The 16,054-nt window shown below is 33.4% G+C and overlaps 1 protein-coding gene across 1 annotated transcript; it reads left to right on the forward strand.

Moving 5' to 3' along the window:
* The first annotated feature begins 26 nt into the window (after window positions 1-26).
* LOC142240000 (uncharacterized) lies at window positions 27-5,264 on the forward strand. Its single transcript, XM_075311723.1, has one exon. The coding sequence runs from the start codon at window positions 27-29 to the stop codon at window positions 5,262-5,264; it is 5,238 nt and encodes a 1,745-aa protein (XP_075167838.1).
* Window positions 5,265-16,054: the final 10,790 nt, after the last annotated feature.

The raw sequence follows: 16,054 nt of genomic DNA on the forward strand, positions 1-16,054 counted from the left end.
CCAAACATATACAATAATTTGTCACAATGACTGTCCTCGATGATTTCACCGCCTATGCTGATGAGCTTGTAAAATTTGAGGAATATTTAAATAGAATAGATCGCAAGGAATATTTAGAAGATGATTGGATATTAGAAAGGCAAGAATTAATGAAAAAATGGGAGAGATGCGAAAATGCCTACAAAGTTTGTATTGTAGGAAAATACAAATTAGACGGCAATGACGCTCTTAGTGCTGTTAACAAACAAGAAAATAACCATCAATGCTATATCAGGTGTAATCGTATAATAAACCAAGCCATAAAAAATTTGGGTGTTTCCACTGTCACACCAGAAACTAAGAAAGTTTCGAATGTCTCAGTCCCTCCATGCGATACGGGAATTTTTTATGGAGACTATGTATCATGGCCCACATTTCGGGATTTATTTGTCGCCATATATATCAATAATGCAAATCTCAGCCCGGTAGAAAAACTTTATCATCTGTTAAAGAAAACCGAGGGAGAAGCTCGGGAAATTAACAGGAATGTTCCAATGACAGACGAGGGATTTCGAATCGCTTGGGAGAACTTGAGGTCACAATACGAGAATAAACGAATACTGGTAAATTCACAATTAAAGATTCTATTTAATTTACCAATTATTTCTCAAGAGACTGCCCCAAATTTAAAACGTTTACAAAGAGAAATAAATAACTGTATTTCTGTATTACAATTATATGACATCAAGACCGAGTCTTGGGACCCAATATTCGTATTTTTATGTTCCACTCGGCTTCCTAAACACACATTGACATTATGGGAACAATCCGTAAAAGATAAAACATCTTTACCCAAATGGGAAGATTTTAATTCATTTTTAACCGAACGCTTTTTGGCCCTAGAAAGTGTCGCCGACTTAATTAATCTCTCTACAAAATCGACCGACCGCCAAACCACTAAGTTACCAAACCCGCCACCGCACAATCGCTTCAAATCTCATCATACTAAAGTGGATCTTCAAAAATGTCATTTATGCCACGAATCACATTCAATTCGATCATGTTCCCAATTTTTAAACATGGACGTTAAAAATCGATCGAAATTAGTAAAAAAATTTAAACTTTGTTTAAATTGCCTTTCCCCGGGTCATCTAGTCCCCAACTGCAAAAGTTCTAACACCTGTTCTACATGTCGTCTTAAACACCACAGTCTCTTGCATAGAGCATATGATGATAACCCAAAGCCAACATCATCTGAAGCTCGTATAAATCCAAATCAACAGGCTCATGCTTCACATGTCACTCAAATACAACCCTCTACCATGAATATACAGTCCACAACAGCAAATACCTCAGATTCTGAAAGAGTCCAAACTCATGCAACTTCAGTCGGCAAGAAGGTGGTTCTTGCAACTGCGTGGGTAAACATCAATCACCTTGATGTCTCTTACAAAGCTCGCGTGCTTATAGATCCTTGCTCTGACGATTCATTTATCACTGAAAGTTTACAAAAACGTTTGAAATTACCAACTAAACCAATTTCCGCAGAAATAGTCGGTGTTGGAGGCATGGTGATAACCAAATCAGAGAAGTTAGCTACATTTTCCATATCTTCAATTAATCGACCTCAACTACAAATCAATACTGAGGCTCTCGTGGTAAAAGAAGTGACAGGGAAAATACCTACATATTCTTTCACTCCACCACAGATGGAAAATTTACCACATTTGGAACTTGCTGATCCACAATTTTTCCAGAGCAATCCCATCGAAATTCTTCTTGGAGGAGATTTGTATCCAACCATAGTACAAGAAGGAATTCAACATGGTGTTTTTGGTTCCTTGATTGCTCAAAAAACAATTTTCGGCTGGATATTAACAGGTCCAGCCCCCAATAGTAACACTTTTCGTGAGACAAGATTATCCCATTTTACCCAAGTTTCAATAAATGAGCAACTGGAAAAATTTTGGAAACTTGAAGAAATCTCTCAGCAACCTATTTTGTCCGAGGATGACAAAGAGTGTGAGAAGATTTATGCATCTACTACCAAGCGTCTAGAAAATGGTAGATATATGGTCCAACTACCATTCAAACGAATTTGCTCTACTACATTAAGAGTGGGCTCTAGCAGACATATTGCACTTATACAATTTTTACGAAACGAAAAATCTTTGAATCGTAATCCAGAATACAAGAAACTATATGAAGAAGTAATAAACGATTACTTAAGTCAAAACCATATGGAGCCGGTTGATGTTCCGGTAAACAGTGACAACCCACCCCATTTCTATCTCCCACATCATGGTATTTTCAAACCCCATCGAACTACAACCAAATTACGAGTAGTTTTTAACGCTTCTTGCACCTCGTCTAATGGTTACAGCCTTAATGATTTATTATATACGGGTCCCACATTGCAAGCGGACATTTCCTGTCTAATTTTAAAATGGAGATTTCCTCAATTTGTTTTTAATGCCGATATAAGTCAAATGTATAGACAAATCTTAATACATCCAGACCACACCCCATACCAGCGGCTTTTGTTCCGTAAATCCTCTGAAGAATACATTCAAGATTTCCAGCTAAAAACGGTTACTTTCGGATTGAATTGTGCGCCGTTTTTAGCCCTGCGCACGCTACATCAACTTGCAACTGATGAAGAAGAAAATTATCCTTTAGGAGCTAAAGTTCTATTAAACGACATGTATGTGGACGATGTCCTCACAGGAGCTCACACTTTGAAAGAGACTTTAGAAACCAAAAATCAACTTAGAAATATACTAAACTCCGCGGGATTTCAATTGCGCAAATGGACTGCAAATTCACCTGATATATTATCTGACCTACCTAGAGAACATTTATTAAATGAAAGTTTTGTATGTCTCGACGATAACAGCACAACTAAAACTTTGGGTGTACGGTGGAACGCCTCAGTCGACAGTTTCTTTTTTGTTTCCGAAAAATTTCCTAAAAAATCGTCTTACACGAAAAGGGAAGTGCTCTCTATAATCGCCAGGCTATTCGACCCCGCGGGTTGGCTGGCTCCTGTCGTTGTAAAGGCAAAAATTTTTATGCAGCAGCTGTGGCTTGATGATCTTGCTTGGGATGATTACCTAAAGCCTCAATCCCTGTGCGAATGGCAACAATTTATTTATACATACAACGATTTGGATTCTATTACTATCCCTAGATGGGTTCATTATTCGCCAGAATGTGATGTTTCGTTCCACGGGTTTTGTGACTCATCGGAGTTGGCTTACTCCGCTACCATTTATGTCAGAATATATATGGATAATGAAATTTTTGTTCACTTACTAGTCGCCAAAACTAAAGTGGCACCCATTAAAAAACAATCGCTCCCCCGCTTAGAACTATGTGGCGCAGTATTGCTCGCTGAATTAGTCAATAGTAGTATACCAAAATTCAACATCAAAAAATATTACTTATTTCTTTGGACGGACTCAACCATTGTCTTAGCATGGCTCAAGAAACCCCCCTGTACTTGGACAACGTTTGTCGCAAACCGAGTCAGCATTATTCTACAAAAAGTCGGAAACAAATGTTGGGCTCATGTCGATACTCATCACAACCCCGCCGATCTGGCAACGCGGGGGCTGACTCCTTCGGAATTAAAAGATAACAGGTTATGGTGGAACGGACCTACATGGCTTCATGAGAAAAATTTTATTTGGCCGTCATGTCCCAATGATATAGAAACCACCGAAGAAAAAAAGAATATCAAAGTATATTTTACCAGATCGTCAGAAAAGGTAGATATCCTCACTCGTTTCTCCAGTTTGAATCGTGCAATTCGTGTACTGGCATTTATCTTTCGATTCTACAACAATTCACACCCTTCCTACCGTCACAATATCACTTATACTTCATGTAACCTCGAATATCATGAAATAAAAACTGCCAGGAACCGGTTATTCCACCTTTCTCAAAAGTTGTCCTTCTCCGAAGAATATTGGTGTTTGTCTCAAAATAAACCAATACCAGCCCACAGTTCTATAATATCACTAAATCCATATTTGGACGATAGAAAAATAATACGTGCGAATGGACGTTTAGCAGCTGCTACATGTATGTCTCACAATGAGCGACATCCAATTATTCTCGCATATAATAGCAGATTATCTCGACTTTATGTTGAGTTTGTTCATAAAATAACCTTCCACGGAGGTCATCGACTCATGTTGAACATAATCAGACGAGAATGCTGGATATTAAAGCTCAAAAATCTGATAAAAACAGTAATTTATAATTGCAAAGTCTGTATGATTCATCGTCGTAAATTACAAACTCAAATTATGGCTCAGCTACCAATTGAACGCGTCACAATTAGTCGCCCTTTCGTCAATACAGGCGTCGACTTTGCCGGCCCCTTTGACGTAAAAAGCTTTGCGGGTCGTTGCTGTAGGACAACTAAAGGATATGTTTGTATATTCATATGCTTTGCCACTAAGGCCATACATTTAGAAATGACTAGTGACCTAACAACTTCCTGCTTTCTTGCCGCATTCTCCCGCTTTATATCCAGACGTGGATGTCCCAACAAAGTTTATTCTGATAATGGGAGAAATTTTCTAGGAGCTGCTCGAGAACTAGAAAGAAACTTCAAACAACATATTATCACCTTAAAAGACAATGTTGTCTCACATTATGGTCACCAAAACCTGTCATGGCACTTTATTCCCGCATCTGCCCCTCATATGGGCGGTTTATGGGAGGCGGGCGTGAAAAGCTTTAAGTCTCACTTAAAGAAAACCTCCGGCCAAATTCGTTACACCTTCGAGGAATTTTGTACATTATTGGCTAGTATCGAGGCCTGTCTTAATTCACGGCCTTTATGTTCCATGTCAAACAACATTGAAGATTTGTCACCCCTAACACCAGCACATTTTTTAATTGGATCCACCCTACTTAGTCCTGCTGAACCTGAAGAAATTTCATTGAACTATTCACTGCTTAGCCGATGGAGAAAAGTTAAGGCCATGAACCAAGAATTCTGCCGCAGATGGAAAACAGAATATCTCCATGAACTACAAAAACGTAATAAATGGAAAACCCCCCAAAAAGATGTTCAACCAAATGACTTGGTTATCATTCATAAGGATTTCACCTGTCCCACCGAATGGCAATTGGGAAGGGTAATTGAAACTGTTCGTGGCTCAGACGATAGAGTACGAGTCGCTATCGTCAAAACCCAAAGCGGAACTCTTACCAGACCCATACATAAACTTGTGGTGTTGCCGCTTGATGCCCCAGACTCCAAAAATTAAAAAAAAAAAAAAAAAAAAAAAACACCTCGCACTGCTTAAATTACGTCTATACTTATTCTTAATTATACTTCACTAATCTGCACATCTCTAATCATATCTTCTTGCAGAAATGTTACCAATACGGCCATTTGATGACGCGTACAAATGCCTTTTATGCCATGGTCGCCATTCTATTCGGCACTGTGCTCGATTTCTCATCAACACCCCTGAGGAAAGACAACGACTTGTAGAGCGCCACTATCTATGTTCTAATTGCTTGGCTCAAACACATCCATTTCATGAGTGTCGCTCTCGTGGCCGCTGTCACATTTGTCAATGCACTCATCACACTTTGCTTCATCCAACCGACCCAGGACGGGTATGGTTTGCAATGACTGCTTACGTAGAGATTCGAAACCCAAGTTCTAAAGAAGGAGCACACCGCAGAATCATAATTGATCCCAGAAGACCACGATCAACTATAACCCGTGAACTGGCCACTCAACTACAACAGGGCGTGCATAACAAAATTAATGTGATGATTTTACCCCGTACGGGTATTCCTTGTCGCAATCGTATCACCGTTGAATGCCTTATCGATTCAACGAGCTCCATAGAAACACCACCTTTTGACCTGAAACCAGAACAACTAAATGACCATTTCTCCATCCAAGAGGCTGCTGATCCGTTTTGGCATTGCAAATTTCCTAGTCATCTTATACTGGGTGCTAACGCTGCAGGAGCGGTGATTTGTAGTCGACCACACCACGGTCGAAAGCAGATCATGCTACAAGAAACCATTTTTGGCTACGCATATTTTGGCTCAGTCCATCCTGACATCAACTAGTCCAGTTTACCAAGCCAATGAAGAAATATACCTCAAGAAGTGTTCCTTAGAATTTTTATTTCATTTTTTTTTAATTTACTTTATTCAAATGTGTATTAAATCTTAACATAAGCCTTATACTTTATATATTACTACATACTGAATTCCACTTGTTATGTGATATTAAACATTTAATGTTCAAAAAATTTGAATTGAAATTTCCTTTGCTCACGAAATTGAATTAATAAAATTAATATTTTAAGTTTTAAGTGCTTTTTTCTAGCTTCATTGTTCTATTCGTCTCATTATCAACACTATTCCTATTTTTTGCATCACATAATGCAAGGGAGGCGGTATGTTCACGTCAAACGCAAACCGCAACAACATAAACCGCTTTCATTGTAATGGCACGGGTATGTTCCCGTCGTTAACGTTCTTATTAAACGCCGTTCGTAATATCTCGTGTGCTTTGTAATGTTTCTATGCTCACACACACACTAATACAATCAAAGTTCATTTTTGTAAATAAATTGGACAGACATACAACGGGTATATTCCAGTAAGTATTTTTTCTTCCTTCTTTTTTATATATTGTTCGTTCTCCTGGGTTTTTTCAAAAAGTAAAAAAGAACTTGATGACACAGTTAGTTGGTGACCATATAGCAAACGCGGTGATCGGTGAAAAAGCGAAACGATGTGAGACGAATAGAACAAAGTGGTGTATTGTCATCTTAAACAAGAAACCCTTTTATAAACCATAATTAGTGACAGTGATGTCTCAAAAGTAAAATTAAGGATTAAATAATATGTTAATAATAAAAGATTTATTATTTTGATTGGATTATAACGAATTAATAAACGCGATGACTTTGAATTTTCTATACGGTTATTCAGAATCAAAGAGGTTTGTTATTCGATGACCCGCGAAACCACCAACGCTATGAACATAAACACTATAGATATAAAATTTTGACAAAATTTTCTATAGATAGAAAATTTTGACAAAATTTTCTATAGATAAAAAATTTTGACAAAATTTTCTATAGAAATAAAATTTTGACAAAATTTTCTATGGATATTTATTTTGACAAAATTTTATATATTTTGACAAAATTTTCTATGGAGACAAAATTGTGACAAAATTTTCTATAGAGATGAAATTTAGACAAAATTTTCTACAGAAATAAAATTTTGACAAAATTTTCTATAGAAATACAATTTTGACAAAATTTTCTATAGAGATAACATTTTGACAAAATTTTCTATAGATATACAATTTTGACAAAATTTTCTATAGATATAAAATTTTGACAAAATTTTCTATAGAGATAAAATTTGACAAAATTTTCTATAGAGATAAAATTTTGACAAAATTTTCTATAGAGATAAAATTTTTACAAAATCTTCTATAGAGATAACATTTTGACAAAATTTTCTATAGATATAAAATGTTGACAAAATTTTCTATAGAGATAAAATGTTGACAAAATTTTCTATAGAAATAAAATGTTGACAAAATTTTCTATAGAAATAAAATTTTGACAAAATTTTCTACAGAAATAAAATTTTGACAAAATTTTCTATAGAAATACAATTTTGACAAAATTTTCTATAGAAATAAAATTTTGACAAAATTTTTAATAGAAATAAAATTTTGACAAAACTAGAGAAATAAAATTTTGACAAAATTTTCTGTGGAAATAATATTTTACACAAAATTTTCTATAGAAATAAAATTTTGACAAAACTATAGAAATAAAATTTTGACAAAATTTTCTGTAGAAATAATATTTTACACAAAATTTTCTATAGAAATAAAATTTTCACAAAATTTTCTATAGAAATATAGTTTTGAAAAAATTTTCTATAAAATTAAAATTTTGACAAAATTTTCTATGGATATAAAATTTTAACAAAATTTTCTATGGAGATAAAATTTTGACAAAATTTTCTATAGAAAGGAAAATTTTGACATTCTAACAGGACTCAACACATGTCAACCAAGAATGGAGGTACCTTGTTTCTCTTGTACCGCACAGTGATCACCAAAATTTCAATTTGTTGGATTTGTGTGTCTGAGACACTTGGGAGAGTAAGATTGGCGCCAAAGAATACCAAAGTGCCAATCATCTCAAGACTGCGCTTCGAAAGGAATGGGCAAAATACCGCAGAGCCACTTTCGTGCAGCGGTTATGGCTTCGTCGGACGTATGAAGGTCATAATTCTTGTCAAATGAAGTCAATTCGAACAAATCTAAATTGATTGTAAAAATTGATATAATTTTCGGAAATTGAAATTGAAATGAAATTAAAAAACAAAAAAAAACAAATTACGAAAATTTTGAAAAACAATTTGAAAATTTTTCTGTTGAAATAAAAATTTGATAAAATTTCTGTTAAAATAAAATTGTGAAAAAAACTTTCTAAAGAAATAAAATTTTGACAATTTTTTCTATAAAAATAGAAGAAATAAAAATTGATTTGAATTAGATTTATAAAAATTAAAGTTTGCCAACATTTGCTATGGAAATAACATAACTATTAAGTCAATAATTTTAAAAATTAAATTTCGTGTTAGGTCATTTTTATATGGCCAGGGACTTTCAAAGTCCATTGTAAGTTCTCCCTTGCACAACCCGAAAAACTTATTTGGGGAGTTTTAACCACCCGCCGTATAGCCCTGACTTTGCTCCTTAAGATTACCACTTATTCGGGTCGATGACGCATGACCTGGTTGATTGGCATTTTCTCTCTTATGAGAATGCAACATGTTGGGACGATTCGGGGATTGCGTTGAAGGACGAGCGGTGTCCGTATGTTGCCAGAAAGATGGGAAAAAGTGATGTACTAAAAAACTACCAATCCACCAGAAAGGTAAATTTTTGGTGAATTTTAGATAATTATAACTAAATTTGCCGATATCTCAAAAATAAGTAAATATTTTTCATTATGCTTCATTTGTGTATAATTTTTTCCTCTTTCTTTAGTTTATTTAACTAATGTGCGCATAAAGTTATTAATGTCAAGGAAACTTTCTCAAAGGATAATAATTCTAAAATCAAGTTAAATTTACTGCCCTAGAGGGTTAGAGGGCTAATACTTTGATTGATCATCCTTACGGATTAAATTCTCATACATTTGACTAAATCTCACAATATATTTTTGAATTTTTTTTATTTGTTGACTATTTTTTTAAAATTATTTTTTGAATTAGTTTTTTTTTATACATATTGGACATTAATTAATAACTTGATTGGTAGAGCATTTCTGTAACATATCCATATGCAATAATTATATTTTTAGAAATATTTTCGGTTATTATTTTGCAATATTTACACTTTTTATCATCTTTTTCATTAGATGTGGAAATCCCAAGCCCACTAAGACACCAAATAAACCGAAAGCAATGCATCCGATAGCTACATTTCTGTAAAGTTTTTCCGACATTTTAAACGCAATGCTATAGGATAGTTTTCACAATTTTCCAACAACAGACAAAAAATAACTATTATGTATTTCAATGAAACTAAAGGTTTTTATAGACATAGCGAAGGAATTAAAATTTTTCCCCACCCTCCAAAAATATTTTTGATTTTTTGTAATAAATAAAGTCATTAGAGAGTATGCCTCATGCAAGGTGGTATGTTTTACATTTTTAATTTAAGGCGTTTTTGTTGATACATTTGTAAAAACAATTGTCCTTCCTTAGGCGGATGGTAAGTGGTTTTCTTAATTGGTGGGTGTTTTCACGAAGGATTATTGTCCTAACATTTTGTTCAATTCCCACCTAAGACATGCCATTGTCAATGACCTGGGCTAGACCCAAATATATTAAGTAATTTTCGATATTAATAAATCTGTACATAGCTTTTCATTTTTTGTATTACAAACTTTTGTAATATTAAATTAATGTTGTGTTATTTAGACATTAAACGACACTGAAAATATATTTGGTAATAACAAAAATTATCAAAAAAAAAAATCGTCTATTTGCAAAAATTTTTCTGATACAAAGAGAATGTTCATACATAAAGTTAATAAATCTCATCTTACACGAAGAAACCATGGACTGATTCAATCAATTAATAAAATTAATTAATTAATCCAATTAATTGTTTTAATTAAAATTGCCTATATCACGAAAATGAAAGGATCAATTACAATATCAATTATAAATAAGAAATATACTTGATTAAAAAATAATTGATTTCTTCCGTATTTTCAATTGTTTTTTTAATTTGGTGATTGGTCGCAAAACTGTATTAATTTTTTAATTGATTGCCTTAATTATTCATTATTTATTGTATAATTTTTTATTTATTTATAATTATTTTATATATACATAAAATAGTCTTCTAGCCATTTTTTTAACTACTCTTTATTTCGAAATATTTTGTTGATTATTTTTTTTCTGTGTAATGGTAAATATCCAAATATGAAGAATGTGAAAGTGTCAAAATCTTTGTACTTATTTCAGTGCACTACCTAATATGAAAATGAAGCAACTTAAAATGTATCGAAATGAATATTTAACAAGAACAATGTTAAGAAAAATTTTTACCATTTCAGACATTTTTTGTGTCACGTTTAGTCCGTCTAATTAATTGTTTTAAAAAATTATGATATATACAAATCTTATGGCGATTTCGATTGGGAAAAAAGGAGCAACATTCTCGAAATTGATTGCCACATATGAAGGACACTGTCATAGATTTTGGATCCTGTATCCCTCAAAATGTTATGAATTAATAATAACTTTGGAATGACACTATCATTTGGGCGAAAATACAATGAGGGGAAAAGTAGTGTAACACCAAGGCAACATATTTTTTGCGAAACGAAAACGCCCTTAATTAGTCAAATTGGTGCTAATATTACTATCGAATGTGAGTTCAAGGTAAACTAAAGTGAGACACTGGTAGATCCATTGAAATACCCAGCAAACAAAAATTATAAACCCGGAGTCGTCCATAATTTTTTTCCACTTCCGATGAAATAATTTGGACAAGGCTCAGAAAATACATTATTTGGACATGTAAATTTAAAAGTCGCAATAAAAAACAAAACAAAAAAACAATGAAGATAAAATTAAAAAATTTTAACCCAGCTGTGATCATAACCTTTTGACTTTTTGTAGTTGACTTTTTCACTTCCGCAGTGGTGCCAACTGTTTTGGTCTGAAAATCGTAAATTTTTAAAATATTTTTCGTCAAAATCGTCAATTTGTCTCAAAAAGTTCCTCAAAAAATCGTCACCCATAAAACATCTGAGAAACACTCAAAAAAAAGTTTACTTGGATCCAAAGATTTTCACCTTCCCTTAAGGATTTTGGTATTGATTCCGATCCAAAGATACGGCTTCTTTAAAATAAAGACATCTTTGACGGACCTACCTGGCTTTAAATCTAGGATAAATAAAATTGAAATTGTATACAGATATCATTCATCGAATTTTTATCCTCTTTTTGCGATATATTTATAGAGGTATTTATGTACAAACAAATTCCAATTTAAAATCCAAATTATGACAGGTACTTCAAAGTAAAAACAGTTTTCTTAATGTTAAAAAAAAAACTTTAAACCAAAGATGCAAATCCTTAAAATAAGTCTTAGCCTATATTTGAAGCGATTTTATCTTAAATTTAAAAATGCAATATGTCAATTGAGTTAAAGACGATTTCTTTAAATTAAAAATGTCTTTCTTTATTTTAAGGAAAATTTGTTTTACTTTAAAGATCTACAACTTCAGCAGAGAGACAGAAAATTTCAAGATTTGTGTTCTAAATTTAATGAAAAAAAATTTTGAAGCAAGGATTATGAACTTTCATTTAATTAAAATGTCATTATTTTAAAGAATCTTGTCCTTAACTTTGGGAAAATTTCGATTCCTAAAATTTAAGTTGCATAATCTTCCATATTAGGTCAATATTTTTTTCAGTGAAGGAACAAATTAAAAGTTTTATTAAAAAAACATTAATAATTCCGTTTAACCCTCTAATTACGTCATCTAGTTTCCAGTTTTTTTAAACGAAGATTAATTAAATTAAATTTTTAATTAATTAAAAATAATATTTCTGATTGTGACTACATGTACTACATTGTTTAACAAAATTTTCTTAAATTTCCTATTCTCCAAGTGAATTTAAATCCTTATTACTGGCTCATGTATAATTTTTATTATTTCTATTATCAGTAATGAATAAATGAATAAAGTGAATTTAACTAAACCAAGACAAAAGAATACCTTGCAATGTTTAAGTTTCAAAGGAATTCCGCATTTTAGGTTTATTTATATTGATTGCTTTGAAATTTCTTTCTACATTGAAGACGGTTGGGAGCAAGCTACATATAAATTGTCATATTTTGAGATTAAAAAAATTGTTTACATTACACCTTATGAAATTCGTCAACTTATAACTACATCACTCTGAAAAATCGTCATAAAAAACGTTAAAAAAAAAAAACACTTATGTCGAGCATTTTAAAAAATCGTCAACTCATAACTACGTTGTTTAAAATCGTCGTCAAATCGTCAAAGGCAAAATTTACTATCAACAAGTATATACAGCAGTAAGTTCGGCCGGGCCGAATCTTAAATACCCACCACCATGAATCAAATATTAGGGTTACCTTTGAAATTTCAGAAGGGCTTGAGGACACTTCCGGAAGATAAATTTAAAGATTTCACCTATGAGGACTATATCAGGTTCTGGATTTATAAGAACAATTTTTGTTTGAGTTTTAGAGGAATCATTAACATCTCTTGTAAGTGTGCAAGAAACTTATAAAATAACGTCTTGATTTGAAATCTTAAGTTTCAAGCAATTTTCATGATCAGTGCGCCTTCTACACCCTCAAGAAGTGGAGTCGGTCTATATCGAGGCATTACCAAATGGACCGATAAAAACTTAATCCGATACACGTTTTTCTGAGCCTCAAATACCAGAATATTTACAATTTCAGGCAAATCAGATAAAAACTACGGTTTCTAGAAACCCAAGGAGTTAAATCTGGAAATCATTCTTATGGGGGCTATACTAAAATATGGACCGATACTCACCGTTTCCGGCACACCTCTTTATGGCCCGAAAATACCTCTAGATTTCCAATTTCAGGCAAATTGGATAAAAACTTTGGATTCTAGAAGCCCAAGAAGTAAAATCGGGAAATCGGTCTATATGGGGGCTATACCAAAATATGGACCGATACTCATCATTTTCGGCACACCTATTTATGGTCCTAAAGTACCTTTTGATTTCCAAATTCAGATAAATTGGATAAAAACTGCGGTTTCTATAAGCCCAAGAAGTAAAATCGGGAGATCGGTCTATATGGGGGCTATACCAAAATATGGACCGATACTCACCATTTTTGGTACACCTCTTTATGGTCATAAAATACCTCTAGATTTCAAATTTCAGGCAAATTGGATAAAAACTACGATTTCTATAAGCCCAAGAAGTAAAATCGGGAGATCGGTCTATATGGGGGCTGTACCAAAATATGGATCGATACTCACACTTTTTGGCACACGCATTTGTGGTCTTACAATACCTCTAGATTTCCAATTTCAGATAAATTGAATAAAAACTGCGGTTTCTATAAGCCCAAGAAGTAAAATCGGGAGATCGGTCTATATGGGGGCTATACCAAAACATGGACCGATACTCACCATTTTTGGCACACCTCTTTATGGTCATAAAATACCTCTAGATTTCCAATTTCAGGCAAATTGGATAAAAACTGCGGTTTCTATAAGCCCAAGAAGTAAAATCGGGAGATCGGTCTATATGGGGGCTATACCAAAATATGGACCGATACGCACCATTTTTGGCACACCTCTTTATGGTCATAAAATACCTCTATATTTCAAATTTCAGGCAAATTGGATAAAAACTGCGGTTTCTATAAGCCCAAGAAGTAAAATCGGGAGATCGGTCTATATGGGGGCTATACCAAAATATGGACCGATACGCACCATTTTTGGTACACCTCTTTATGGTCATAAAATACCTCTAGATTTCCAATTTCAGGCAAATTGGATAAAAACTACGATTTCTATAAGCCCAAGACCCCAAATCGGGAAGTCGGTTTATATGGGGACTATATCAAAACCTGGACCGATATAGCCCATCTTCGAACTTGACCTGCCTGCAGACAAAAGACGAGTTTGTGCAAAATTTCAGCACGATTGCTTCATTATTGAAGACTGTAGCGTGATTACAACAGACAGACAGACAGACAGACAGACAGACGGACAGACGGACATCGTTATATCGTCTTAGAATTTCTCCCTGATCAAGAATATATATACTTTATATAGTCGGAAATCGATATTTCGATGTGTTACAAACGGAATGACAAACTTATTATACCCCCGTCACCATTCTATGGTGGTGGGTATAAAAATCGTCAAAATGACGAAAAATCGTCAGAGTTGGCACTGCTGCACTTCCGTGGAAGTTCTTTTGAGAATAATTTGCAAATTACGAGAACTTTAAAGGTTTTTGTTGAATTTGAAAGAAGATATATTTATACAAAAACATATGTCCAAAATAACAAAATAAAAATAATTTAAAACATTAAAAAAAAAAAACTTTTGGAAATATTTGCAATAAAATCACCAGAGGTGAAATTTGAACCTGCGTTCTTTATTTATTTGTTCACTCATAATAATAAAGAACATCTCGAGAAGTACTCAGAATGTTATGCTCTGGTGTCGATCGATTACGATCATATCACAAACACTTCGATGCATCATATTCAATGACGTTTGTGGCTGAGTGTGCTAAGGCGTTCTGTTATGGTGCCAACAAACCCAGGTTCAACCCCGCGGTTGGAGCGAAAAAATTTTTCAAATTGTAAAATTAGATTATTAGATAATAAAAGTGTAATAAATATATTAATAAAAATAAAAAAATGTTGACTGATTTGTTTAGTTTTTAGTTACTTAAAACGATGACGTACAACAGGATTAACACAAGTGTACGAAAATATACCTAATCTAATAAAAATCCTTAAAATGTTTTGCTGAGTAAGTTAGCTATATGAAATTGCTTTTAAATTTATTTTGGTAATATTTTTTATTTTTCTTTTCTTCATATTGTTGAGTTGGACTAAGTGTTCGTTAAGTATGACAGCAGTTTGAAATTGCTATTTAATTTACTCTTATGTTTTTGTTGTTTTTGGTTAATAATATTGAATTAAACTAAATTGGTTAATGTACAACAATTATTTGGCACTCTAGATTGTTTATAACTTAAAATATTTAAAGAATCTCGAAAATTTCGGGAATCCGAAAAATCCCGGAAAATACCGGGATCCTGGGATTCTATATTTTGAAATCCCAAATCGATCCCGAATGACAGCCCTAATCGCAATCAATGTAATCGACGTCGGCTGGACACAATATGACCGTGGCTACTAAAATAGTATGCACCTTTAACCACAATATGCTGGAATACATCACTGTTAATATATTGTGTGCTTGATTAATTTCACTCATGTATACTTTTCTTTTCAACCATGTGTAGAAAATGTAGTGAAGACAACAACCTCTATAGATTATATTTACTTTATTGTATCATAGATGGCGCTAGTATGCATTATGTTCCCAGTAAGCACATGGATGAGCATTTTCAGTTTTTTTTTTATACCCACCACCATAAAATGGTGATGGAGGTATAATAAGTTTGTCATTCCGTTTGTAACACATCGAAATAGTCTTCAATAATTAAGCAATCGTGCTGAAATTTTGCACAAACTCGTATTTTGTCTGCAGGAAGGTCAAGTTCGAAGATGGGTTATATAGGTCCATGTTTTCATATAGCCCCCATAGAAATCGACCACCCGATTTGGAGTCTTAGGCTTCTAGAAACCGTATTTTCTATCCGATTTGCCTGAAATTGGATATCTAGAGGTATTAGAGGACCACAAATAGGTGTGTCGCAAATGGTGTCTATCGGTCCATGTTTTGGTATAGCCCCC

Source organism: Haematobia irritans, chromosome 5 (assembly GCF_050003625.1).
Source record: "Haematobia irritans isolate KBUSLIRL chromosome 5, ASM5000362v1, whole genome shotgun sequence".
Classification (NCBI taxonomy): domain Eukaryota; kingdom Metazoa; phylum Arthropoda; class Insecta; order Diptera; family Muscidae; genus Haematobia; species Haematobia irritans.